This window comes from Kogia breviceps, chromosome 19, assembly GCF_026419965.1.
Source record: "Kogia breviceps isolate mKogBre1 chromosome 19, mKogBre1 haplotype 1, whole genome shotgun sequence".
Lineage (NCBI taxonomy): Eukaryota > Metazoa > Chordata > Mammalia > Artiodactyla > Physeteridae > Kogia > Kogia breviceps.
In genome coordinates, this window is record NC_081328.1 from 35,152,931 (window position 1) to 35,178,580 (window position 25,650).

The 25,650-nt window shown below is 42.8% G+C and overlaps 1 protein-coding gene, 1 non-coding gene and 1 pseudogene across 2 annotated transcripts in view; 2 read left to right on the forward strand and 1 right to left on the reverse strand.

Annotated features, from left to right (window-relative positions):
- B4GALNT2 (beta-1,4-N-acetyl-galactosaminyltransferase 2 (SID blood group)) overlaps window positions 1-25,650 on the reverse strand; it is a 55,817-nt gene that overhangs the window by 25,356 nt on the left and 4,811 nt on the right. The window contains exons 2-3 of the mRNA XM_059047100.2: window positions 7,240-7,434; window positions 6,151-6,288 (exon numbers count right to left, since the gene is read on the reverse strand). Of these exons, the coding sequence (XP_058903083.2) occupies window positions 6,151-6,288; window positions 7,240-7,434 (333 nt within the window). The remainder of the gene's footprint in view (window positions 1-6,150; window positions 6,289-7,239; window positions 7,435-25,650) is intronic.
- Window positions 22,620-23,630, forward strand: LOC131746136 (DNA repair protein RAD51 homolog 1 pseudogene; annotated as a pseudogene).
- On the forward strand, window positions 25,473-25,601 carry LOC131747147 (small nucleolar RNA SNORA3/SNORA45 family). Its single transcript, XR_009332777.1, has one exon. It is a non-coding gene; the product is annotated as a small nucleolar RNA SNORA3/SNORA45 family (small nucleolar RNA).

The window sequence follows — 25,650 nt, forward strand, 5'->3', positions numbered from 1 at the left end:
AAATAGCCAGTGGTATGTTTTGATTGGCATCAAATGGAGATGGGATGGGGAAACACTGGTTATGAGAATATACCCCCTTCTCCATTAGCAACAGGTTCACTCAGCTCTTGTCTTCATATTCAGTAAGTTATTTTGCTCTCACTGTTTAACACAAGAATAACAAGATTAAAAAATCCTTGCATACCTTGTTCTATTGGAGAATTTTAATGTTTTTCATTTATCTTTGTAAAACCAAGGACAATTTTATAACCCTCCTGCCCGTAACTGTTACAGGTAAAGGACTCTGTATTTAAGGAGGTATAAATTCCTCGAAAAGAAATGCGTCCTGGATAGTTTTTCTCTTCAAGTCAAACACCTTGTTGTTTAAATAAACTTCTTGTTTAAAATGGAAAAAAAAAAAAAAAAAAAAGGGACTTCCCCGGTGGCGCCGTGGTTAAGACTCCGCGCTCCCAATGCAGGGGGCCTGGGTTCGATCCTTGGTCAGAGAACTAGATCCCACATGCATGCCACAACTAAGAGTTCACATGCTACAACTAAGGAGCCCGCCTGCTGCAACTAAGACCCGACGCAACCCAATAAATAAATAAATAAATATTTTTTAAAATAATAAAACGAAGAAAATCATTGAATGAAAGCAAATTTCAGAGTCATTTGTTCTTATGGTACCAATTACATTAAAAATACACACACAAGGTACTTCCCTGGTGGCGCAAAGGTTAAGAATTCGCCTGCCAATTCAGGGGACACGGGTTCGAGCCCTGGTCCGGGAAGATCCCACATGCCGCAGAGCAACTAAGCCCATGCGCCACAACTACTGAGCCTGCGTGCTGCAACTACTGAAGCTCGTGAGCCTAGAGCCCGTGCTCTGCTACAAGAAAAGCCACCACAGTGAGACAGACGCCTGCGCACCGCAGCAAAGAGTAGCTCCCACTCGCCGCAACCAGAGAAAGCCCGTGTGCAACAACAAAGACCCAACGCAGCCAAAAACTAACTAAATAAATTTATATATAAATATATATATATATATACACAAAACATCAGCAGTATATGTTTATATGGATATATATATAAACACATAAATATCTGTGTGATTATGTGTGTTCATCTTTGTGTGTAACAGTATAAAAATTAGTGTGGAATAACATCCCTTTTACTGCCCAGGCCCCCCATCACCCCCAGAAGAATCTCTACTTGCTGTTACCAAGAAGTTGTAGAGTGCCCTATCCCCCCAGGTGTGCTGGGACAGAAAAACTTTTGGGAGCCACTGATCTAGGCCAATCAAGTTTGTACTTGCTGAGCTGAGACAGGCAGGTTTCTAGCCTGAAGATGCCAAACGAAACTCAGAGGAAGAGAGTGTGTGAAACAGAGAATGTGGAAACAATCCTTGTTGACTGATGTGTTTTGCTAAGAACAGCGCTAGGAGGATCTGGGCAGGGACATCGTTAGGCTCCAAGAGTGTCTGTGTCCAGACTCCTGGCCTGAGAGCAGTCTGGTCCCGCTCAGCTGATATCTACTGGGATGCGGTACCCAAGCTCTGATAGCTTGGTTTACACCTGTATTGCCAGATAAAAACCCAGGTCTGAGTCCTACCCATCCCACAAGTTCCAGACCTGCCCCATACCAGCAAGAAGCCACTGGACTGTCAGCGGTGTGCAAAAGAACAGAGTGAGCCGGCAGATGGAATTTGTGCATATGAGTGTAGTTTATCCAGAGTGTAATTACAACTGGGGAGTGGGGGGCATCCCTCAGACTGCAGGGGAAAATGTGAAGATCTTGAGCCGTTGAAGGATTGAGGTGAGGAGAAAGACACCATTAGCCCCAAGCAGGATCTTCCTTCCTGAGCATGGGGGACTGACTAGCAGATAAATTTCCCAGAGTCGAGCCTCTTGGATACCCCTAAATTGGTGGCCAGCGTATCAGCCACTGAAAGCAGGTGCCTCAATGACTTGGCCCAGCCCGCTGTCCCCTGGAAAGCTTGGACACTTTGTGTGAAAGGGGCTTGTAAGGCAAAATCTTGCTTACTCACTTGCCTGTCACCAAGGGACACACAGCCATTGATATTCATGTATAATAGTGGTGTGTGAGATCTGGTTGTACTGACACAGGAGAGTCAATTGTTGAATTTGCAGGAACTTTGGAAGCCAGCTTTTAAACACAGCCAGTAATAAAAATTAAATTATATACATTTAAAATTAAATACAATGGGAACACAGGTAATAAATACTCAAAACTCTCCACTTCCAAATTATTTTACTACATTTTCCTATTATTCTGCTCTTGAGGTTATTTTCATCTATCGTATCTGTATGGGGGAGGTATTTTATAACTGGAATTCACTGATACCTTGTCTGTAGCTTGAAATCAGCCATAGTGTGATTATTAAACCACAGAAATTGGCAAACACTACAAGCCACTCTCAAAAGCCCATTGCTAAACATTTACCACCACTGTTCATACTTCTCCCCCCAGCATACACAAATACACCTCCACACACGCACACAACCACACAAATGTCCACCCCTCTTCTAAAAACACAAACTAATACACTGTACAAACTTTCTGCACCTTGATGCAGAAAGGTGCAGATCTACTTCACCTTCTAAAGGCTCAGCGGGATCCTACTTCATTCCTTTTTAATGCCTGAAGTTTCATCCTCCAAACTGCTTCTCTTCCCTCGGGAAGTAAATCACACCCAGAGCTCTGTCCAGAGTCACACATCACCCCATGCCTCTTATTCATTCATTTCTTGACTTGCCCGGCCCCATGCTAAACTGAGGACAAAGAGATCAATAAAGTCCCTTTCCTGGAAGGGTGAGAACCCAGAGCCAGACTCCAAAAGCTAGAATACAAAGTCATCTGTTCAGTAACAGAAGTCAGGCCAGCTCTGAATGTCACCTTTTTCCTGAGTGTTCGTTTTTCAGTTCTCAAAGCTAGATGCTGCTCTCCCTCTTAACACCTACCACATCCCTCCCTCTGACTGCTATTATAACATTGAGTTGGGATTGAACTCTTGAGTTCCATGCAATTTGCTGAAAACACTCCCTGGGCCAGAGACTGCCCGTGTGCTCTGTGATGATGGTGGCTCAGGGAAGCTGTAATGAGGAGAGTGGCCACTTGACCCTGGCGGGAGAGCACACTCTGTATCCCTCTATTATACTGTAAGCTCATTGAGAGGTGTTGTCTAGATCAGATTGATCTTTATACCTAACTCAGAGCCTTACTCAGTGCCACGAGTCTCCCAGCCCAGCTACCTCCTTAATGGCCTGAGACCCAATTCATGTCAGTTACCATTACTGGACTCTGTTTTTGTTCATACCCGGATTGCCAGGTATAATCCCAAGAGAGCTGGGCATTTCCAACAGGTGAAGGAGGGGGCAAGTGAGATCATGGCCAGTCCTTGGCCTTCCCAGTTTGGAATCTGTTCCTTCTTGTAATTCCTTCTGTCCAGCTCCCTCCAGACCAGTCCCCACTCCCAGCTGGTACCTCCTCTTATCCCTCCCTGCCTCCCAGCCCACCTGCTCCAATCTCTTCAAAGCTTCCTCCCTGCCCTCCCTTCCGCCACCGTGCACTTCCTGCCAGGTGCACACCTGAGGCACTCCCTGCTGGGGACGGCGTGACTTCTCTCCCTCTGCAGCCCTGTGCCACCCGGGACACAGACAGAGCCATCTTCCCTCATAAACGTGCCCCCGCGTTGCCCCTCCCACCATCCACTTATTCTACAGATGCCTGTTAGCCCTACTCTGTGCCAAGCACCTCAAGTCCCCGAACACCGGGACCTCACAGACAGTGGCAAAGGGAGACCAGGAGGCAAACGGTGGGAACCATCCTGGCAGGAAGCAGGCAGACCGTGTTACAGGGGCACAGGGCCAGGGCACAGGTTCTGCTTGGTGTGAGAGCTTATCGTATCATCTGTCTATCTATATATTTTTCTTACCTCCTCTACCAGCCTTTAACTTCACTGAGGCTAGAAAGGCCTTCCATGGATCCACTTACTCAACGCCAACCTGAGGGACGATTATCATCCCCACAGCACAGAGGAGGTTAAGCTGCTTGCCCAGGGTCGCCTAGCTGAGACCTGGAGGATGCGGCCAGTCTGTTCCTTGGCCGCACTGTTAGCCACTGAGCCCCACGCTCCTTGCACAGCCACGTGGGGCCAGGGCTCACGCCCCCGCCAGGATCGCCGGCACTGGCTTCCTGATCTCCAGCACTCCCTCCTGCCGCCCTTCCCTCTTCTGGGGAGTCTTGCATTTGTCTGGAGTCTGGGGTAGTGACTGATTCCCCCAACCAAACCTCGAGGGGCCTGACTGTCCCTTTCCCTTCCTTAATTCAAGACTTAGGCTCAGTCAACTGAGCAGTAAGGCAGTGGCCTAGGGACCGTTCATCAAAGACGCACAGACAACATCTGTCGCGGCAGTAGAAGGAAAGTTTACCTCCCCCCCAGCTACTCAACAGGTCTCCCTGCCTTCCCTTTGCCTTCCCTCCAGGTTATCCTCCAGAGAAAAGCCAGAGTGATGTTTTATATATGAAAGTATCTCATAGAATAACTTGCCACTTTTTAAATCTGTTCAATTCTTTGCGTCACCCAGAAAGCAAAATGCATACTCCTCCTGCTGGTTTACCAGGGCCGTCACCACTGGCCCCTCTGGACTCGTACCGCCAGCCTGCAGCTGATGCACTAGGCAGCAATGGCTATGGCCTGCTTTCATGTCATGCAGCCATCAAGAGAGGCCCATTCTGGCTTTGGGCCCTGTGTTAACTCTTCCTTCTAGGATGCTCTTCTGGGATGGGGGATTGTGGGAGACTTCCTGTTTGATAAACAAATCAGAGTTCAAGGTCACCTTCTTTCATGGTCCCATTAAATTTTATGCCCTCAACCACACTATTTTAATTTACCTCTCCACATAGCACTTATAATGATCTACTATTTAGGTGATTTATGTATTTCTTTTCTTTTTCTTTTTCTTTTTTTTTGGCCGCACTGCACAGCATGCGGGATCTTAGTTCCCCAATCAGGGATTGAACTTGCACCCCCTGCAGTGGAAGCGCAGAGTCTTAACCGCTGGACCACCAGGGAAGTCCCTCTTAATGTATTACGTATTGCCTGTGAAGAACTATAAGAATGATCATATTAATAATAAACCACAACAATGACAGCAGGTAATATTTTTGCAGTGCTTCTATATGTCAGGCCCTTTATGAGTTACTAGCCTTTTGTATGTTAACACAGTGTTCCTTGCAATAAACCTATGAAGGAGGTATCTCTGTTACAGTTTTTCATATGAAGATACTGAAGTACCATGAGGCTAAGTAACTTGCCATCCAGCCTGCTCCAGAGTTCAAGTCCTTAATCACAATGCTATTATTCATTACAGCACGCTTTCCACTGAAACTCATAAATGATTGCTGGGAGGGAAGAAAAAGGGAAAAGACCTGCTCAGCCATTCCGTGCTCCCCTGGTTCTTGATTTCTCACCCTGGCCATCCTGCCACCTATGGATTTGGCAGAAGTGCCAACATCCTTCCTACAAATTCCCTCTTGATATGAGCCAGACACAATCCATCTCTGCTCTTTTCAACTGACAATCCTGGCTGATACACCCTGAAGGTTTAACTTCGGGCTTCGCACATAGCAGAGGGACAGTACATTCTTAACATATAAATCAATAAGATAATGCAACATGGTGAGACTCTAAAGGTACGTGCTCTGATGGCCTGGGTGCGTGGAGACTGTGCCACCAACACCGCACTGACGTTTCAAAGTCTCTTCATTCCTTGGCTCTTTCTTTATTGTGCAATGCTTGAGACATGCCAAGTGTGGTGAGGTTTTTGTTTTGTTTTGGTTTGGTTTTGCCACGCGGCAGCACGGCTTGCAGGCTCTTAGCTCCCCAGCCAGGGATCAAACCCAGGCCCCTGGCAATGAGAGCGCCAAGTACTAACACTAGACTGCCAGGGAATTCCCACGTTTTATAAATCTTTATTGAGGGACTATTCCCTCAGTTCTCTTTACTTGGTTTATTCCTAATAGTTCCTACCAGGGACCCTGCAAGAGCGGGAGTGCCTTCCTTCTCTGCCTGGACCCACACCCTCAGGAGACGGTAGGGAGAGCCTCTGTTCCACCTCAGGGCCCAAGAGCCCTCATAGTCTGCGTTACCTCCTCTGAAAGTGTTCAAATTCAGCCTGTCTCCTCACTTTCACCGCAGGGAGTTCACTCTGGCCATAAGCATCCTCAAAGTTATATCTTCCCTGATGTTCCGAGGCTTCACATTTGCACTGGTTTTTCGGGAAGAGCCTAGAACAAGACGAAGACTGAGATCACGAATTGGGTGGGTGGGCTGGTGGGTAAGGCGGGGCCTGAAGCCTAACTGAGTGTGTTGCTCCCCTCAGACTCTCCCTTCCCATAGCCACCGTCCGGGTTGGGTTGGGACTCTAGAATGCCAGCAGTGGCTGTTCCCAAAGACACAGGGAGGCGAAGGAAGGGGAAAGGGCAAGAAGGCCCCCCTCTCAAAACCAACTTATGGTTACCAAAGGGGAAAGGTGGGGAGAAGGGATAAATTAGGAGCTTGGGATTAACATCGACACACTACTATAGATAAAATAGATAACCAACAAGGACCTACTGTATGGCACAGGGAACTCTACACAATATTCTGTATATAACTGAATCACTTTGCTGAACACCTGAAACTAACACAACATTGTAAATCAACTAGACTCCAATAAAATAATAAAAAGTACATTTCATAATCCAAAAAAAAAAAAAAAAAAAGGCCCCCTCTCTTGAGTCATCTCCTGCACCAAACTTCTGCCACACTGCGCGTGCGCGGCTTGTGTGATTCTAGTTCCCCGAACAGGGATCGAGCCCAGGCCTGGCAGTGAAAGTTCACGGCCCTAACCACTGGACGGCCAGGGAATTCCCCAAGCTTCTTTAAACTTGAGAGTCGCAGGAATGTCAGTGGCATCTCAGCACCCCCAACCAGAAGAGGAGGCCAGAGGGACAGAAAGGCAACATCTTTCCTGTAGTTTGGGTTAAACAGGCCCTTCAAAATCATAAGGGACTTCGTTGGGAACAGAGTCCGTGCCCTGCAGACCAAGCCCTTTCCTGGTTCCGTGGTTTGGAATCACGTTCGCAATCATCACAGGTGCAGGAAGGTAGAGAACTGGTTGTAAAGTGGGCACAACAGGACACTGTGAGCCACAGGAAGGAGAGGTCAGACCAAGGTGGAATAACTTGCTATCTCACCAGATTCCATCATAGGTAAAGAGGCTCCTGACATGTTCCTCAGGTAGAAGCTTCAGCCCCCCGGCAGCCAGAGTAGGGTGAGGGAGCTGTGGTTTGCGGTTACTGGACTCTGTATAAAGGTACACACTTCTGAACATAAATAACACAACGCTCAGGGCCAAGAGTAAGACCGACATCTTGAGGATCCACAGACATCTGTTGGGATACAAAAGAGCAAAGGCTGCTAAAGTCATTTTTCTTGCTTATGTAAACAAAAAAGACTTGATTGTGTAATATAGACGGGAACAGTAACTGGAGGCAAAATGTCAGTTAAACCTGTATCTTACACTACTTAGCAAGATTGATTTCTGTTAAATAGAAGAGTAAAGAATCAATTTGCAACAGAGAGACTCAATAAAAAATCACAAATAAAAGAATAGGCCAATGAAATTAAATAAAAAGAAAAATAAAACCTTAAAAAAAAAAAAAAAAAAAAAAAAAAAAAAAAAGAATAGGCCAAAAGAGCCCAAGGGGAAATAAAGAGTAGGGTTTGCGATATTAATGTCGGCACAGTTGAATTTGAGGCCAAAAAATTATTAAGTGGGACCAAAAGGATCAGTTATCATGATCACGTGCATGATCCACAAAACAGATGTAGAGTTTCATGAACTTTATCCATTAAATAATAGCATTAAAGCACACAAAGCAAAGAATGGCAGGATATGGAAGGAGAAGGATTACAAATACAAAGATAGTCATAGATTCTAACATTCTCACATCTAATACTCTAAAGTCTCAGTCCTTAACGGATCAAGTCTCAAAAATATATAAAGCAATAGAGCAACTAAATTATAGAACTCATATTCTGTTAAAGAGCTTTTAGAACATTTACAAAAATGGGCCATTTATTTGAACACAAAAAAACCCATAATAAAGTAGAAATCGTTCAGATTATACACTCCACACTTTGACAAGTACAATCAAAATGAAACCTATCATAATAAGCCCCCTCTCCCAACAATGTGGAAAATTTTTTTTTAAGTTTTCCAAAGCAAGTGTTTGAATCAAGGACAACATCAGAACAAAAATATAAAGCTAATGAAGGTACTACATACAAAACTGCAGAACACACTAAAACTATACTGAGTGGAAAATCTGAAGCTTTAAATACAAATTTCTGATCACAAGACATAAAAATTAATAAATTAAACAATCAAATAAGAAGTTTGAAAATGGATAACAAAATGAATCTAAGAAAAGCAGAAACAAGAACTTAATAACAATGCAAATGGAAAGTGGCCAATTAGAAAAAAACCTGAAATGAAATAATCGCTAAATCTAAGCACCGAGGAGAAGATTTTTGAGATATCTGCCTACTTTATAACCTCCCTGCTCTAAGACTCTTCTCCTGGCCAACAGAGGTGACACCTATGAGCCTAGTTGTACCACATGATGCTCCCCTGGCCATGGCTGATTGGACCAAGGGGGGACACCTCTGAGCTGGGCTGATCAGCCAGAACTTCTTCCCAGGAATCGGGAAGCAGAGATATTGATCAGCTAAACCTGGTCCCCTGAACTGAGAATAGAGGGGAGGAGAGAAGGGAAAGAAGATAGAAGATGAGTGACACAAGAAGCCTAGATCTTGAATAGCTAGATGAAAGAGATGACTTTCTAGAAAACCACAAATAACCTAAACAGATCTGTAAAAGTGAAAAAATTTGAGGAAGTTGTCAAAGGCCTATGCACTCAACAAAGTCCCAAATCCATGTTTCATAAGTAACTCAATACCGATTTATAAAAACCAGTTTTAGGGACTTCCCTGTTGGCTCAGTGGTTAGGACTCACGCTCCCAATGCAGGGGGCCCAGGTTCAATCCCTGGTCCCACGTGCATGCCCCAACCAAGAGTTCACATGCCACAACTAAGAAGCCGACAAGCCTCAACTAAGGAGCACACGTGCCACAACTAAGTAGCCAGTGAGCCACAACTAAGACCCGGCACAACCAAATAAATAAATCAAATAAATATTTTTTTTTTTTAAAGTTTTACAGCGATGCAAATGTAAGTACAGATGAATAATGATGTAAATATGCTAAACAAATATTAGCAAATAGAGTACAGTGGTATCCTAAATGAAAGATTCACCACTAACAAATGGAGTTTTCTCTAGGAGAGCAAGGATGGCTCAGTGCTATACTGTGGCTGAACCACTCGGACTCCATTTTGTCAGCTTATCTTAGGCCCACAGTCCTACTCGCTCCCCTTTCTTTTCTTTTCTTTTTTTAAAAAAATGACAGCATCATCAAATTCATTACACAGTTTTCAACCTAACAAAAAGAAACAAATCACCGACAACAGAGGGACGTGGTCTTGACCTTTTTGAGGGTTGGGTTTTTGTCCTTTTGCCGTCAGGAAATAAAACTAAGAATTATGTCACTGAGTAAAAACGGAAGTGGGGAGAAAAAAATTCTCCAGGTAAATGGCTTTTCTGGTATTCTACAGTTTTTTTTCTCCTTGAACTGTTACCTGCTCCCTTTTCCATGTCACTGAGCTTTAGCCTACTCACAAGGAACGTGCCCAAGCAAGGTAAGTTTCCTATCAACTTTCCCCCCGAACCTTTCAGTCCTGGAAGGATACCTTTTGCTGATGCAGATGGTTAATGATCATGAGAGCCCCAAGGGGAGGCGGAAAAAAACCCGGTTCCCATCAATATGGACATGATTCTCCCTGGTAGTCAGATTCTATTTTTAGCTTTGGCCCTTTAAATCCCCCTGTACCCTTTTCTGCAGCACAGAGTGCAGCTTTGAATGCCTCTGGATCAAATGCCAGATCCAGCCCATATGTAAGTTACCCACAATCAACTTCATAACTGCACTTCATGGAGTTGCCTGCTTCATTTTCCGGTATCAAAGTTCCTTCTCAGTTAGAAGGATATTATTCGAGGTCTCTGCCTCCCAACAATCACACAATTTATTAATAAATTTCACCAAGAGAAAATTCAGGTCAGAAGAAAACTCAATATGATTATATTGACAGATGATTTTTTTTTAAATAAATTTATTTATTTATTTTTGGCTGCGTTGGGTCTTCGTTGCTGCACGCCAACTTCTCATTGCGGTGGCTTCTCTTGTTGCAGAGCACGGGCTCTAGGCACACGGGCTTCAGTAGTTGTGGCTCGCGGGCTTTAGAGCACAGGCTCAGTAGTTGTGGTGCACAGGCTCAGTAGTTGTGGCGCACAGGCTTAGTTGCTCCGAGGCATGTGGAATCTTCCCTGACCGGGGATAGAACCCATGTTCCCTGCACTGACAGGCAGATTCTTAACCACTGCGCCACCAGGGAAGTCCTTGACAGGTGATTTAAAAAGCAGTTAATAAAATCCAACATCCATTCTTAATTTCTTAAACATCCCTCATTTTAGAAAGGACCTAAAACAGTCTCCCAAGGCAACAGAAAAGCAAAAATAAACAAATGGAACCTAATCAAACTTACAAGCTTTTGCACAACGAAGGAAACCATAAACAAAACAAAAAGACAACCTACGGACTGGGAGAAAATATTTGCAAATGATGTGACTGACAAGGGTTTAATTTCCAAAACATACAAACATACAATTCAATAACAAAAAAACAAACAACTCAATCAAAAATGGGCAGAAGACCTAAATAGACATTTCTCCAGAGAAGACATACAGATGGCCAAGAGGCATATGAAAAGATGCTCATCATCGCTAATTATTAGAGAAATGCAAATCAAAACTACAATGAGGTACCACCTCACACCAGTCAGAATGGCCACCATTAAAAAGTCTACAAATGGGCTTCCCTGGTGGCGCAGTGGTTGAGAGTCCGCCTGCCGATGCAGGGGATACGGGTTCGTGCCCCGGTCCGGGAAGATCCCACGTGCCGCGGAGCAGCTGGGCCCGTGAGCCATGGCCGCTGAGCCTGCGCATCCGGAGCCTGTGCTCCGCAACGGGAGAGGCCACAACAGTGAGAGGCCCGCGTACCGCAAATAAATAAATAAATAAATAAAGTCTATAAATAATAAATGTTGGAGAGGGTGTGGAGAAAGGGAACTCTCCTACACTGCTGCTGAGAATGTAAATTGGTGCAGCCACTATGGAGAAACTAAAAACAGAGCTACTATATGATTCAGCAATTCCACTCCTGGGCATATACCCAAACAAAACTATAATTTGAAGATACATGCACCCCTATGTCCATAGCAGTACTATTTACAATAGCCAGACCCCCTGGAAACAGCCTAAATGTCCATTGCCAGATGAATGGATAAAGAAATGTGGGGTGTGTGTGTGTGTGTGTGTGTGCGCACACACACACACACACACACTGGAATATTACTCAGCCATAAAAAATAAAATAATAATACCATTTGCAGCAACATGGATGGACCTGGAGATTACTGAGCAAAGTAAGTCAGAAGGAGAAAGATGAATACCATATGATATCACTTATATGTGGAATCTAAAATATGACACAAATGAACATATCTATAAAATTGAAACAGACTCACAGACATAGAGAACAGACTTGTGGTTGCCAAGGGAGAAGTGGGAGTGGGGGAGTGAAGGACTGGGAGTTTGGGATTAGCAGATGCAAACTATTATATAGAGAATGGATAAAAAACATGGTGCTACTGCATAGCACAGGGAACTATATTCAATATCCTATGATGAACCATAATGAAAAAATATGAAAAAGAATATATATATGTACAACTGAGTCACTTTGCTGTACAGCAGAAATTAACACATGGTAAATCAACTATAATAAAAATGTTTTAAAAAGAAAGGACCTAGAAGAAATGACAGTCGTACACTAATAATCATGAGCACACCTAACATCTGGATCTTGTTTTACATACAGTATTCCCTTCTAAAGGAAATCAGAGCCCCTTGGAGAAATGGCTGATTCTGGCTTTGGGGCAAGGAAAATTCAAAGCAAGTCTGGAATATCCTGTGGTGTCAGAAAGGAAGGAAGCTATCTAAGAAGACCACAGTTATGTCCAAAGAAAAAGAAGCCAGTTTAGGGTCTTCTACCAGCCATATTTGGGACAATTGATACCTCAACAAGAACAATGGCTATAATTAACTATAACATATTGAATAAAATAAAACCCATGAAGCGAACAATACCCAAGGGAAAAAAAATGCAAGGGGTGAGTGGGGCACTTAAAAAAAAAAAACCTTTTTAATTATAGAAAAAAATCCAAGTACATACAAAAAATAAAGAGAAAAATAAAATGAATTTTACTGTACCCATTACCCACCTTCTACTCCTGTACAAAACGGATTTATCTATTTCTTTACCTATTTTCCTCACTTCTCAAATCATTTTGAAGAAAATCTTGACATTATAGCATTTCATCAGTAAATATTCTATCTCTGAAGGGTAATGTGGTAGTTTTGTACTCAAATGAACCGAGCTGGAACCACATTTCCTTGCATTCCCTTCTCTGTGTCACGCCAGGTTAGTGGTGGCCACAAGAGAAATTTGCATGACATTTAGAGGCACTGCAGGTACTGGCAAGTTCCACCCACTTGATCCTCTTTCCCTCGACTCTGGGTCCAGCACTCCTTCCCAACTACTGGCCCTGCTGACCAGCTACCCCAGGTTCACTATCAGAACTTTCTCTGAGAATTCAGTAGTGGTAACCATGAGGAACAAGCTTTCATATACCTCTCCAGCAACTCTGTTTGTGGCTGTACTCCAGAAAGACAGATGCTTCTGAATTCTTTTCTCTTTTAAAAATTTATTTATTTTTATTTATTTTTTTTAAAAAAATTTTTGGCTGCATTGGGTCTTTGTGGTTGCACACGGGCTTTCTCTAGTTGCGGCGAACGGGGTCTACTCTTCGTTGTGGTGTGCAGGCTTCTCATTGTGGTGGCTTCTCTTGTTGCAGAGCACGGGCTCTAGGTGTGCGGGCTTCAGTAGTTGTGGCTCATGGGCTCTAGAGCGCAGGCTCAGTAGTTGTGGCACTCGGGCTTAGTTTCTCCGTGGCATGTGGTATCTCCCCAGACCACAGCTCAAACCCATGCCCCCTGCACTGGCAGGTGGATTTTTAACCACTGCACCACCAGGGAAACCTTGCTTTTGAATTCTTGCAAGTTCCAGCTCATTCACCTGTGACAAGATGGCTGGTGACTTTTCTCTAATTCTTTTTTTTTTTTTTTTTTTTGGAACTTTTTTCCCCAACTTGTCCCACAATTGTGTTAATTCCTATAAAAAAATATTTCTTATTCTGCAATACTCATAGACGTTCTCCTTCTTTGCTTAAGGCTTCAGATAAGGGTTCTTACACAGACACACAATACCATTATCTAAAAATCTAACAATCATTCTCTAATACCATCAAATGTCCACAGAGTTTAAATTTCCCTTTTGTCTTTCTTTGTTGTTTTTTTTTAAGGATCAAAGCAGAATCCAAATAAGGTCCATACACTGGTTGATATGTCTCATCAGTTCCTTTTAATATACAGATTCCCCTATATCTCTCTTTAATTTTTTCTTGCAACTTATTTGTTGAAGGAACCATGTTGTTTATCCTGCATGATTTGGATTTTCCACATCTGGACTGTGCTGATTTCAGCCCCCTGGGTCATGTTCCTTCGTCCCCTGTATTTTCTATAAATTTGTAGTTAGATCAAGAGGCTCAATCAAATTCAGGTTTGATTTCTGAGAAAACTACTTCATAGGTGATGGTGTGTGCCCCTCCATCCGGGAGGCGAGGCTCAGAATAGCTCATCATCTCTCTTTCAGGGGATATTAGCAGCCATCTGATGACTGCCCAAATCACTGGTTCTGAGTATTTTTGGTCTCAGGACCTCTTTATAATCTTAAAAATTATGGAGGACCCCCAAAGAGCTTTTGTTTTTGTGGCTTATATCTGTCAATGTTTACCATTTTGGAAATTAAATTTGAGGAGTTTTTAGAAGTATTTATTAATTTAGAAGTAAAATAATAAACCCATTACATGTTAATGCAAATAACATATTTTATGAAAAAAACTACATTTTTCCAAATAAAATGTAGTGAGAAAAGTGGCATCGTTTTACATTTTTGCCTATCTAATGTTTAGCTTAATAGATAAAATGAATCCTCATATTGTTTCTGCATTCAATCTGTTATGATATGTTGTTTGGTTGAAGTATATGAAGAAAATACGGCCCCACACAGATGTATACTGGAAACTGGATGTATACTGGATGTAACTGGAAAAGGGAGAAACAATTTTTTTTTTTTTTTTTTTTTTTCTTTTGCGGTATGCGGGCTTCTCACTGCTGTGGCCTCTCCTGTTGCGGAGCACAGGCTCCGGACGCGCAGGCTCAGCGGCCATGGCTCACGGGCCCAGCCGCTCCGCGGCATGTGGGATCTTCCCGGACCGGGGCACAAACCCGTGTCCTCTGCATCGGCAGGCGGACTCACAACCTCTGCACCACCAGGGAAGCCCAAGGGAGAAACATTTTAATCGCGTTTTCAGATAATTGTGGATATTCATCAAGAAGTGGTAGTTTCTTAAAAGGTTAGCAGCAGTGTGGAATCTGAAACCATATGAATGAATTTTTTGTACACTGTTACATTAAAGTCCACTGGTATGACTTGGACTTTGAATGGACCTTTTACCTACTCATGATTTTATTACACTATGCATTAGTCATATGGAAAATATTGGTTAACTGAGTTATGCTGATCCCCCAAATGCTGATGCATTTATTTATTTATTTATTTATTCGCTGTGTTGGGTCTTCATCGCTGCGCGCGGGCTTTCTCTAGTTGCGACAAGCGGGGGCTACTTTTCCTTGTGGTGCGCAGGCTTCTCCTTGCAGTGGCTTCTCTTGTTGTGGAGCACGGGCTGTAGGCGTGAGGGCTTCAGTAGGTGCAGCATGTGAGCTCAGTAATTGTGGCTCACGGGCTTAGTTGCTCCACGGCATGTGGGATCTTCCCGGACCAGGGCTCGAACCCGTGTCCCCTACATTGGCAGGCAGATTCTTAGCCACTGCGCCACCAGGGAAGCCCTGCTGATACATTTTTAATGCAATACCGAGAATTCACTTTCATTAATATCAACACCAATCTCATCAGAAAAGTCTCTAAATATTAAGACTGTCAAACTCATTGCGGTGGAAATAAGTTTTACAAAGTTCTAATTTTTTGGAAAGCTTGAACTTTTTGATTGGCAACTAATACTGGCAACTGGCAGATCACTTGGTCCATTTTTTTGAGAAGACATCTACCCAATACAGAAGTCTGAATAACCAGTTTATTCTTATTCATTCTTATTCTTTCAAGAAAAAAAAAGATTTCCTTTAAAAAGCAGCTACTCAGGGCTTCCCTGGTGGTGCAGTGGTTGAGAGTACGCCTGCCGATGCGGGGGACACGGGTTCGTGCCCTGGTCCGGGAAGATCCCACATGCCGCGGAGCGGCTGGGCCCGTGAGCCATGGCCGCTGAGCCTGCGCGTCCGGAGCCGGTGCTCCGCAACGGAAGAGGTCACAACAGTGAGAGGCCCGCGTACCGCAAAAAAAAAAAAAAAAATGTAGTCAAGACTCAGAGACCTCACTACCAGTTTATAGGCAATAACAGCGGATAAAGAAGCAAACTGAATAACACCATCAACAACTATCAGACACATCAGGATGTGGACCGTTCTGTAAGACAACTGGCCTGGACTCTTCAAAAAGACAATGCTATGAAAAGAGAAAAAAGAAAAAAGTGGAGGGATGGGATAGCTTTTGATAGTTTAAGGAGACTAAAAAGATCAAACAACAAAATGCAACGTGTGAACTTTGATTGGATCACTGTTTCAAAAAACAGTTATGAAAGACATTTAGCACTAATTATTAGAGAAATGAAAATCAAAACTACAGTGAGGTACCATCTCACATTAGTCAGAATGGCCATAATTAAAAAGTCTACAAATAACAAATGCTGCAGAGGGTGTGAAGAAAACAGAACCCTCCTACACTGTTGGTTGAGATGTGAATTGGTGCAGCCGCTACGGAAAACAGTATGGAGGTTCCTCAAACTAAAAACGGAGTTGCCATATGATCCTGCAATCCCACTCCTGGGCAAATATACGGAGAAAACTATAATTCGAGAAGACACATGCACCACAATGTTCACTGCAGCACTATTTACAATAGTGCTATTTACAATAGCCAAGGCATGGATGCAACCTAAATGTCTATCGATAGATGAATGGATAAAAGAAGATGTGGTATATATGTATATAACACACACACACACACACACACACACACACACACACACACATATACACAATGGAATACTACTTGGCCATAAAAAAGAATGAAATAATGCCATTTGCAGCATGTTGATTGGACCTAGAGATTATCACACTAAGTGAAGTAAGTCAGAGAAAAATATCATATGATAATGACTTATATGTAGAATCTAAAATATGACACAAATGAACTTATCTACAAAATAGACTCACAGGGGAGTTCCCTGGTGGCCTAGTGGTTAGGATTCTGTGCTTTCACTGCCATGGCCTCAGTTCAATCTCTAGTCATGGAACTGAGATCCCACAAGGCCGCACAGAGCAACCAAAAGAAAAAAACACAGACATAGAGAATGGACTTGTGGTTGCCAAGGGGGAGGGGGGTGGAGGAGGGAAGGATTGGGAGTTTGGGATTAGAAGATGCAAAGTATTATATATAGAATGGATAAGCAACAAGGTCCTACTGTATAGCACAGGGAACTATATTCAATATCCTGTGATAAACCATAATGGGAAAGAATATGAAAAAGAATGTACATATGTGCATAACTGAATCATTTTGCTATACAACAGAAATTAGCACATTATTGTAAATCAACTATACTTCAATAAAATAAATTTTAAAAGCCATTTAGGGGACAATTGTGAATATTTGAGCATGGGCTGAATGTTAGATCATGTTAGGGAATTGTTCATTTTTTTTAGCTGAGATCATTATATTATGATTATATAGGAGAATGCTGTTATTCTTAGAAGTATGGTCAAGTATTTAAGGGTGAAGTGTTAAGATGTCTGAAAATTATTTTCAATGGTTCAGCCATTTGAAAGAAGGGGTGAGAGATAAAGCAAATGTAAAATATTAATCTAGGTGGATCTAGGTGCAGGCTGTATGAGTGTATTCAGTAACATTGTTTCAAGCTTTCTTTAGTTTGACAATTTTAAAAATAAAACTTTGGGATTTATAAACAATTAAGTAAAAGTTCCTCAGGTAAAATAAGAATAGGTGGAGGCTTTCTTAACATGGCAAAAGATTTACCTTTCAAGCCAAAGCCAGCATTATGCAAAACTCCATTATATCCAGGAACAAGATAAGAATGCCCACTGCTATTAGTTAATATTATCATGAAAGTATTAATAAATGCAATAAAATTAGCTTATGGACTAAAAAAGATATATAACTAAAAGGATAATTAAAAATATAATTATTTACAAGATGTAGTAATTGCATACTTGGAAAAACTAAAATGTTTTAAATGGGAAACTATTAGAAACTGAGATTTAAGTAAGGTATCTAGTTACAAAATAAATATTTTAAAAATAATAATAATTATAGTTATAATTTAATGACCACGTACTATGTTTTACCCCTCTGCCAAGAGCTTTGTGTGTATCATCTCATTTAATTCTCACAACAACATAATAAAGACATTCCATTACTCCACCCAATTAACAGATGAATTAGCTGAGGGTAAAAGCAACTTGCACAGTTGGTTGGTGTTAGATGCAGGATTCAAAACCAGACCACCCTTTTAAACACTACGTTACCCAGTTTTCTATAAGCCAACAACCATGAGTCAAAACGTAATGAAAGGGATTTCCCTGGTGGCGCAGTGGTTAAGAATCCACCTGCCAATGCAGGGGACACGGGTTCTATCCCTGGTCCAGGAAGATCCCACATGCCAGGGAGCAACTAAGCTCGTGAGCCACACTACTGAGCCCACACGCTGCAACTACCGAGCCCACGTGCTGCACTACTGAAGCCCACGCCTAGAGCCCGTGCTCCACAACAAGAGAAGCCACCGCGATGAGAAGCCGGCGCACTGCAATGAAGAGTAGCCCCCGCTCGGTGCAATTAGAGAAAGCCCACTAACAGCAATAAAGACCCAACGCAGCCATAAATAAATAAAAGAGTTAAGAAAAACCAGTATATTAGGGAAGTACTAAGTGGAGATAAATTTCTTATTCTTCACTAGAATAATTCCACATTGTGAAAATGGAACTTTACCCTATATTAATATCTAAATTCAATACAATAACTACATAAATGAACCCACAACAAAATTTTGTTTTCATTTGTCAAAATGACTCTAACTGGAAGTAACACATGAGAATAGCAAGGAAAATATTATACATAAGGAGAGCCATACTACTAAAGAATAAAATTATTGTAAAGCTAGAGTTAACTAAAAGCATGTTATTGATTCAAGAATAAGCATATAGGTAAATGGAATAAACCAAAGTCCAGAAATACTTGGGACTTCCCTGGTGGTCCAGTGGTTAAGAATCCGCCTTCCAATGCAGGGGACGCAGGTTTGATCTCTGGTTGGGGAACTAAGATCTCACATGCCAGGGGGCAACTAAGCCCACACACCACAACTAAGCCTCTGCACGGCAACTAGAGAGCTCGCCGTGCCACATCTACTGAGCCCAAGCACCACAACTAGAGAGAAGCCCACGTGCCGCAACAAAAGATATCATGTGCTGCAGCTAAGACCTGACGCGGCCAAATAAATATTAAAAACAAAAAGGCCAGAAATACTTGAGTGGAATTTTATGTGGAATTTTCACTATTTTGTTATATATTTCTGTAACATCTGAATTTTCTAAAATGGCATTCAGAACAAGATAGATATATTGAAACTACTCAAGTTATAGACATGCCTGCAGAAAAAAGGCCTTTACTTCCTCTTAGTTAATTTCATCTGATCAGACCCGTCTCAGCTTGGAGTTTTGATTTACCAAAGCTGGTTCCAGCTAGGGACAGCATTTTGTGATGCAGTCATTAATAGGAATGGTTCGGTAGGAGATTCCTAATAAAATGTTCAACAGCCGAATTTTTAACAGACGACTACAAATGTTCTACACTGTTAAAATCACACTGTTTACGTGCTTCCGTGGGGATATTAAAATTATAATTGTATGGGTCTGCTATTCTGGTTGGACCATATTTGAGAAACATTCGAAAAAGGGCCAAAATCCAATTTATAAAGTCAGTGAGAAATAAGGAAATGAGCTTGTCATATGTATCAGCTGATGTCAACTTGTCCCTTCAAGCCAGGTGAAGCTGTTAGCCCTCCCAAGTGGTTCTCCTAGTCCAACTACAGAGAGCTTTGGGACCAGGCAGAAACCAGAGAGGCAGCCTGAGTCCTGAGTCAAAGGTGGTGACCCTCATTGCCCCAAAGCACTCTTGTACCCGAGCAAGTAGGGTCTGATGTTAAGCTGTCTCTGCAGACAGTGGAAACCGATGAGCCACGATTTTCCTTTTGTCTAAAAAAGTAGTCTCATGATTCTGTGTGCTTTATTACAATAATCCCTTTGTGAACCGTGACACTTTGACAGCATAGAGACATCTACAAAGAGAAAGATTTAAATATTTAAAGATGCATCAGAACTTTAAAAAATGTCTGTACAGTGAAAAAACCCCTGAAACCAAAATGGTAGTATTGGACTACTGAAATGGTTCCTAACAAATATGAGAGCAAAGGTTTAATCTTAATTCACCGATGAGAAAAACACCAAGACACCAAGTAATAAATGGGCAGAGAATATGCAGAAATGACTGACTAAAGAATAAGTACATTTAGTAGGTGAACACACAGGAGAATATTTGTTCTCACTTGTAAGTTAAAAAGATTGATATTGAAAATAACACTGAAGTAGCATTTTATGCCTATTAAGTTAATAACCAAAAAGGGTGGGACTTCCCTGGTGGCACAGTGGTTAAGAATCCACCTGCCAATGCAGGGGACACGGGTTCGAGCCCTGGTCAGGGAAGATCCCACATGCTGCAGAGCAACTAAGCCCGAGCACCACAACTATTGAGCCTGCGCTCTAGAGCCCGTGAGCCACAACTACTGAGCCCACGTGCCACAACTACTGTAAGCCCGTGCGCCTAGAGCCCGTGCTCCGCAACGAGAAGTCACCGCAATGAGTGGGCCGTGCACCACAACGAAGAGTAGCCCCCGCTCGCTGCAACTAGAGAAAGCCCACGCACAGCCACGAAGACCAAACGTAGCCAAATAAATAAAATAAATATATTAATTAATTAATTAATTAAAAATAAAAAAATAACCAAAAAGGTTTGGTGAAATTGTGGGCAAAGGTGATATATACACACTACTTTTAAATATTTTAGTCAGGAATTTTTGGTTGCAAGTAACAGAAACTTAGTCAAATTATTTACATAATAACTATGAGTTATTATGTAATTATATAATACCTATGAATTGCTTCACTATATTAAGAACACAAATAACATTATCTTTTTTTCCTTGAACTAAATTAGAATTGGCTATACCCCATCCTCTACTGTGATTGGTAGAAAGTCAGAAAAACATTCTCTAGTCTGAGAGCCTTAGAGGCAAAAGAGACTTCTGCCTCCAATAACAACGGACTGGGCAATTCAGACCAACTTTCTCACTGCTGACAACTAGAAAAGCTGAACCACAACAACAACAAATCTGTCTGAAAGGATCAGATGGCTACCAAGACAGTGAAGAATTACTGGGACTGGATTCAAGAGATAACGGAGGCTAAGAATGGAGGCTACTTTTTCCTCTGGATGTGTTTGCTGATTCCTAAGTGGGCGGCTCACAGGCTGAGCATGTTTATCTCAGCCCCTTGGGGTTAAGGGAATAAACGTTAGAGTCCCAAAATCCACCGTGAGTGGAGATGGGCGGGGGTGGGGGTTCCTGGTGAATCCCCTTTGCTTTGCATTGGAACTGCAATGGCTTACACCTCAGAGGAGTGAACCAGAATCAGATAGGAATTCCCAGGCATGGCCACAAGGCTTCCTGTCATCTCTTGAAGTTGGATTGAGGCAATCGCACATTGCTAGTGAACCCAGTGCCTAGCAGAATGAAACATAAATCATCTCTGGCAGAAGTTATCCTAGGTCTCAGATTATTTTCACGAACTATTTTGTAAAGACATTGTTTGGCACATGTGGAGATAGCATTTTTAAAAAGAGGAAAATAAGGCAATAAAAGCACAGGGCTGGGCTTCCCTGGTGGCGCAGTGGTTGAGAGTCCGCCTGCCGATGCAGGAGACACGGGTTCGTGCCCCGGTCCGGGAGGATCCCACGTGCCGCGGAGCGGCTGGGCCCGTGAGCCATGGCCGCTGGGCCTGCGCGTCCGGAGCCTGTGCTTCGCAACGGGAGAGGCCGCGACAGTGAGAGGCCCGCGTACCGCAAAAAAAAAAAAAAAAAAAAAAACACAGGGCTTCAGGTACTGGAGTTATCAGACATATATTTTAAAGTAAACAGACTTACTATTAAAGAACTATAAATTAATTATTGAGAATTTTAACACAAAATTGGAGAATACAAAAAGAAATAGACAGAAATTTTAGAAATACAAAATAAAACAACACTTTTTTTTTTTTTTTTTTTTGCGGTCCGCGGGCCTCTCACTGTTGTGGCCTCTCCGGTTGAGGAGCACAGGCCCCGGACGCGCAAGCTCAGCGGCCATGGCTCACGGGCCCAGCCGCTCCGCAGCATCGGCAGGTGGACTCTCAACCACTGCGCCACCAGGGAAGCCCCTAAAATAACACTATTGAAAAGTTAAGTGGATGAATTTAACAGACAATTAGACAAGACTGGAGGATAAGTCAGACTGTAACTGCCAAGGCGGGCGGAGGGGTGGGAAGAATAAATAAGGAATTTGAGATTAACAGATATACACTGCTATATCTAAAGCAGATGAACAACAAGGACCTACTGTACAGCACAAGGAACTGTATTCAGTGTCTTGTAATAACCTATTTTGGAAAAGAAGCTGAAAAAGAATATATATATAGGTATGTGTATAACTGAATCGCTTTGCTGTACACCTGCAACATTGTAAATCAACTATCCTTCAATAAAAAAATAAAATAAGAGCGGCAGGCGGAGTGGGCACTGCCGCCTGAGACCAAGGCCTGAAGAGAGCTGAGACGCGCCCCAGGAGCGCAGTTCGGGGCTGAAACTCGCCTGCGTTTCGTGCAGAAGGCCGGAGCAAGGGCGTAGAGAAGCGGCGCGCAGGCGAGGGGGTCTGCAGTCCGCTCGGGGTCGGGCGCGCGCGGGTCCGGCGCACTGTAGTCGGAGCGCGCAGCCCGCCCGGGCAAGTTCTGCTGCAGGCGGAGTATTGAACACTAAGTAATGGCTATGCAGACAGATACAGCTTGAAGCAAATGCAGATACTCCAGTGGAAGAAGCGAGCTTTGGCCCACAACCTATTTCTCGATTAGAGCAATGTGGCATACATGCCAATGATGTGAAGAAATGGGAAGAAGCTGGATTCCATACTGTGGAGGCTGTTGCCTATGCATCAAAGAAGGAGCTAATAAATATTAAGGGGATTAGTGAAGCCAAAGCTGATAAAATTCTGACCGAGGCAGCTAAATTAGTTCCAATGGGTTTCACCACGGCAACTGAGTTCCACCAAAGGCGGTCTGAGATCATACAGATTACTACCGGCTCCAAAGAGCTTGACAAACTACTTCAAGGAGGAATTGAGACTGGATCCATCACAGAGATGTTTGGAGAATTCCGAACTGGGAAGACCCAGATCTGTCATACGTTGGCTGTAACATGCCAGCTTCCCACTGACCGAGGTGGAGGTGAAGGAAAGGCCATGTGCATTGACACCGAGGGTACCTTTAGGCCAGAACGGCTGCTAGCAGTGGCTGAGAGATATGGCCTCTCTGGCAGTGATGTCCTGGATAATGTAGCATATGCTTGAGGGTTCAACACAGACCACCAGACCCAGCTCCTTTATCAAGCATCAGCCATGATGGTAGAATCCAGGTATGCACTAATTGTAGACAGTGCCACCGCCCTCTACAGAACAGACTATTCGGGTCGAGGTGAGCTTTCAGCCAGGCAGATGAACTTGGCCAGGTTTCTGCGGATGCTTCTGCGACTTGCTGATGAGTTTGGAGTAGCAGTGGTCATCACCAACCAGGTGGTAGCCCAAGTGGATGGAGCAGCCATGTTTGCTGCAGATCCTAAAAAACCTATTGGAGGAAATATCATTGCTCATGCCTCAACAACAAGACTGTACCTGAGAAAAGGAAGAGGGGAAATCAGAATCTTCAAAATCTATGACTCTCCTTGTCTTCTTGAAGCTGAAGCTATGTTTGCCATCAGTGCAGATGGAGTAGGAGATGCCAAGGACTGAATCATTGGTTTTTTTTCCTGTGATAAACCTTAAGTGCTGCAGCCTAATGGAGAGGACTGCTCCCACAGGTCTCTTCCTGTTGTGACTGCCACGAAAAGATTTCCAGGAAAGCAGCTATATTATAGCGGCTTTTCTTATGGTGTAAACACAAGACAGGTCAGTAGTCACAAGCTGACCTGAAATGTTTATTCCTTCTAGAGTATATTAAGCTCTATGTGAATTCTTTGGTTTGGGGGTGTAGGTATGAAGTACCTTTGACAACATAGTGCCTTGAGGTTGACTCAGGACTAACTGCTATTGGCCAATCTTATGTCTCTAAGAGAACTAACTAAAACTGGAGAGACCTGACTTCTCTCACTGTCTGAATAATGTTGGGGAAAAAATGCCTGAGCTATGTGGCAAAGGGAGTGGGTCTCCTCACAGTTTTTTTTTTTCTCTGTCAGTAAAACTTTTAAATCAGAATCAGGTAAAGTTTGTGTCTAAATTCGCTTATTTAAGAATGTTTTTTTAGATAAGGGGTATTGAGTAGGCCTGAGAGCAATTCAAGATAGTTCTGGAATCTTAAACATTTCAGAAGCTCATCAAGTAAGTAGATTCTATGTGGGACTGCTAATAAAGTAGTTATTTGTAGTGCATGTGCTGTTTATAGGAGTTATTCTGGTACAAGCTGAATATTTCAGGATAGGGCCTTCATAATATAGTTTTGGCTCTGGGTAGGGTGATCAGTTTCTATTGCTTTAAAATTGAAAACTTAAAAGGGAAGTGCCACATTCAGATGATTCATTTTATACTCCTCTAACCTAATAGATCTCTCAAGATGGCTACACCATGGCTTTCCTGTGGCCTTAGTTGTGTTTTTTTTTTTAGAAGATGTTGGGGGTAGGAGTTTATTAATTTATTTTATTTATTTATTTTTGCTGTGTTGGGTCTTCGTTTCTGTGCAAGGGCTTTCTCTAGCTGCGGCAAGGGGGGGGCCACTCTTCATCGCGGTGCACGGGCCTCTCGCTATCGTGGCCTCTCCTGTTGCGGAGCCCAGGCTCCAGACGCGCAGGCTCAGTAATTGTGGCTCACGGGCCCAGCCACTCCACGGGATGCGGGATCCTCCCAGACCAGGGCTCGAACCCGTGTCCCCTGCATTAGCAGGCAGAGTGTCAACCACTGAGTCCCCAGGGATGCCCTGGCCTTTGTTTTTATTCTTTAAGTTTTGTATTGTATAGGGCTGCTTCTTGCCCAGATTAGTCTACTTCAGAGGTTTGAGATACTCCTTCCTCTTCAAACTTCTACTCAGGATGGGTTCTAACCAACTCTTCCAATTTCAAAGGGCCTCTCGACTAGTATTAGGAGGAGAGGCAGTGCAAATCTCTGCTGTTGCCTGTGTCGATCCTACTATATGTCGGGAGATAGGAAGACACAATTTAATGCAACTTTGTTTTAAAAACAGTTCTGTTCCCTGACTTTATAGAACAGAGTACCTCCTAAGCCTTCTTTCATTTCTACATTACAGAACAAACCTGGGGTGAAATAATAAAGCCACAGTAACAGAAAAAAATAAATAAATAAAATAATAAAATAAGAAGATAACTGCCAAAATGAATGACAGAGGAACAAAAGATCTCAAATTACTGAAAAGAATTAAGGACACAGAGGATACAGTGAGCACTGGAGTATTAGAGGAGAGAGAATGGGGCAGAGTAATGCTTGGAAAAAAAAAATGATCGAAAACTTTCCAAATTAATGAAGGAGTTTTCAAGAAATTCTATTTAAGCCACAAGGAAGAAAATTTTAAAATAAATACACACCAAAGAACATTATATCAGTAGTAAAAATTAAAATACAAGGAGAATCGAGGCTAGTCACACTTGGGTATCAAGCTATTGCCTTAATGTGCTAGAGTCCTCCAAGAGTAACTGCTGACTTTACTCACTGGCTGTAGCCCTCATGGCATAGTCAGTCACCAGGTTAGTGACATGTATCAGATTGACTTACACAACTGTTAGATCCACTTATGCCCACAAATCAG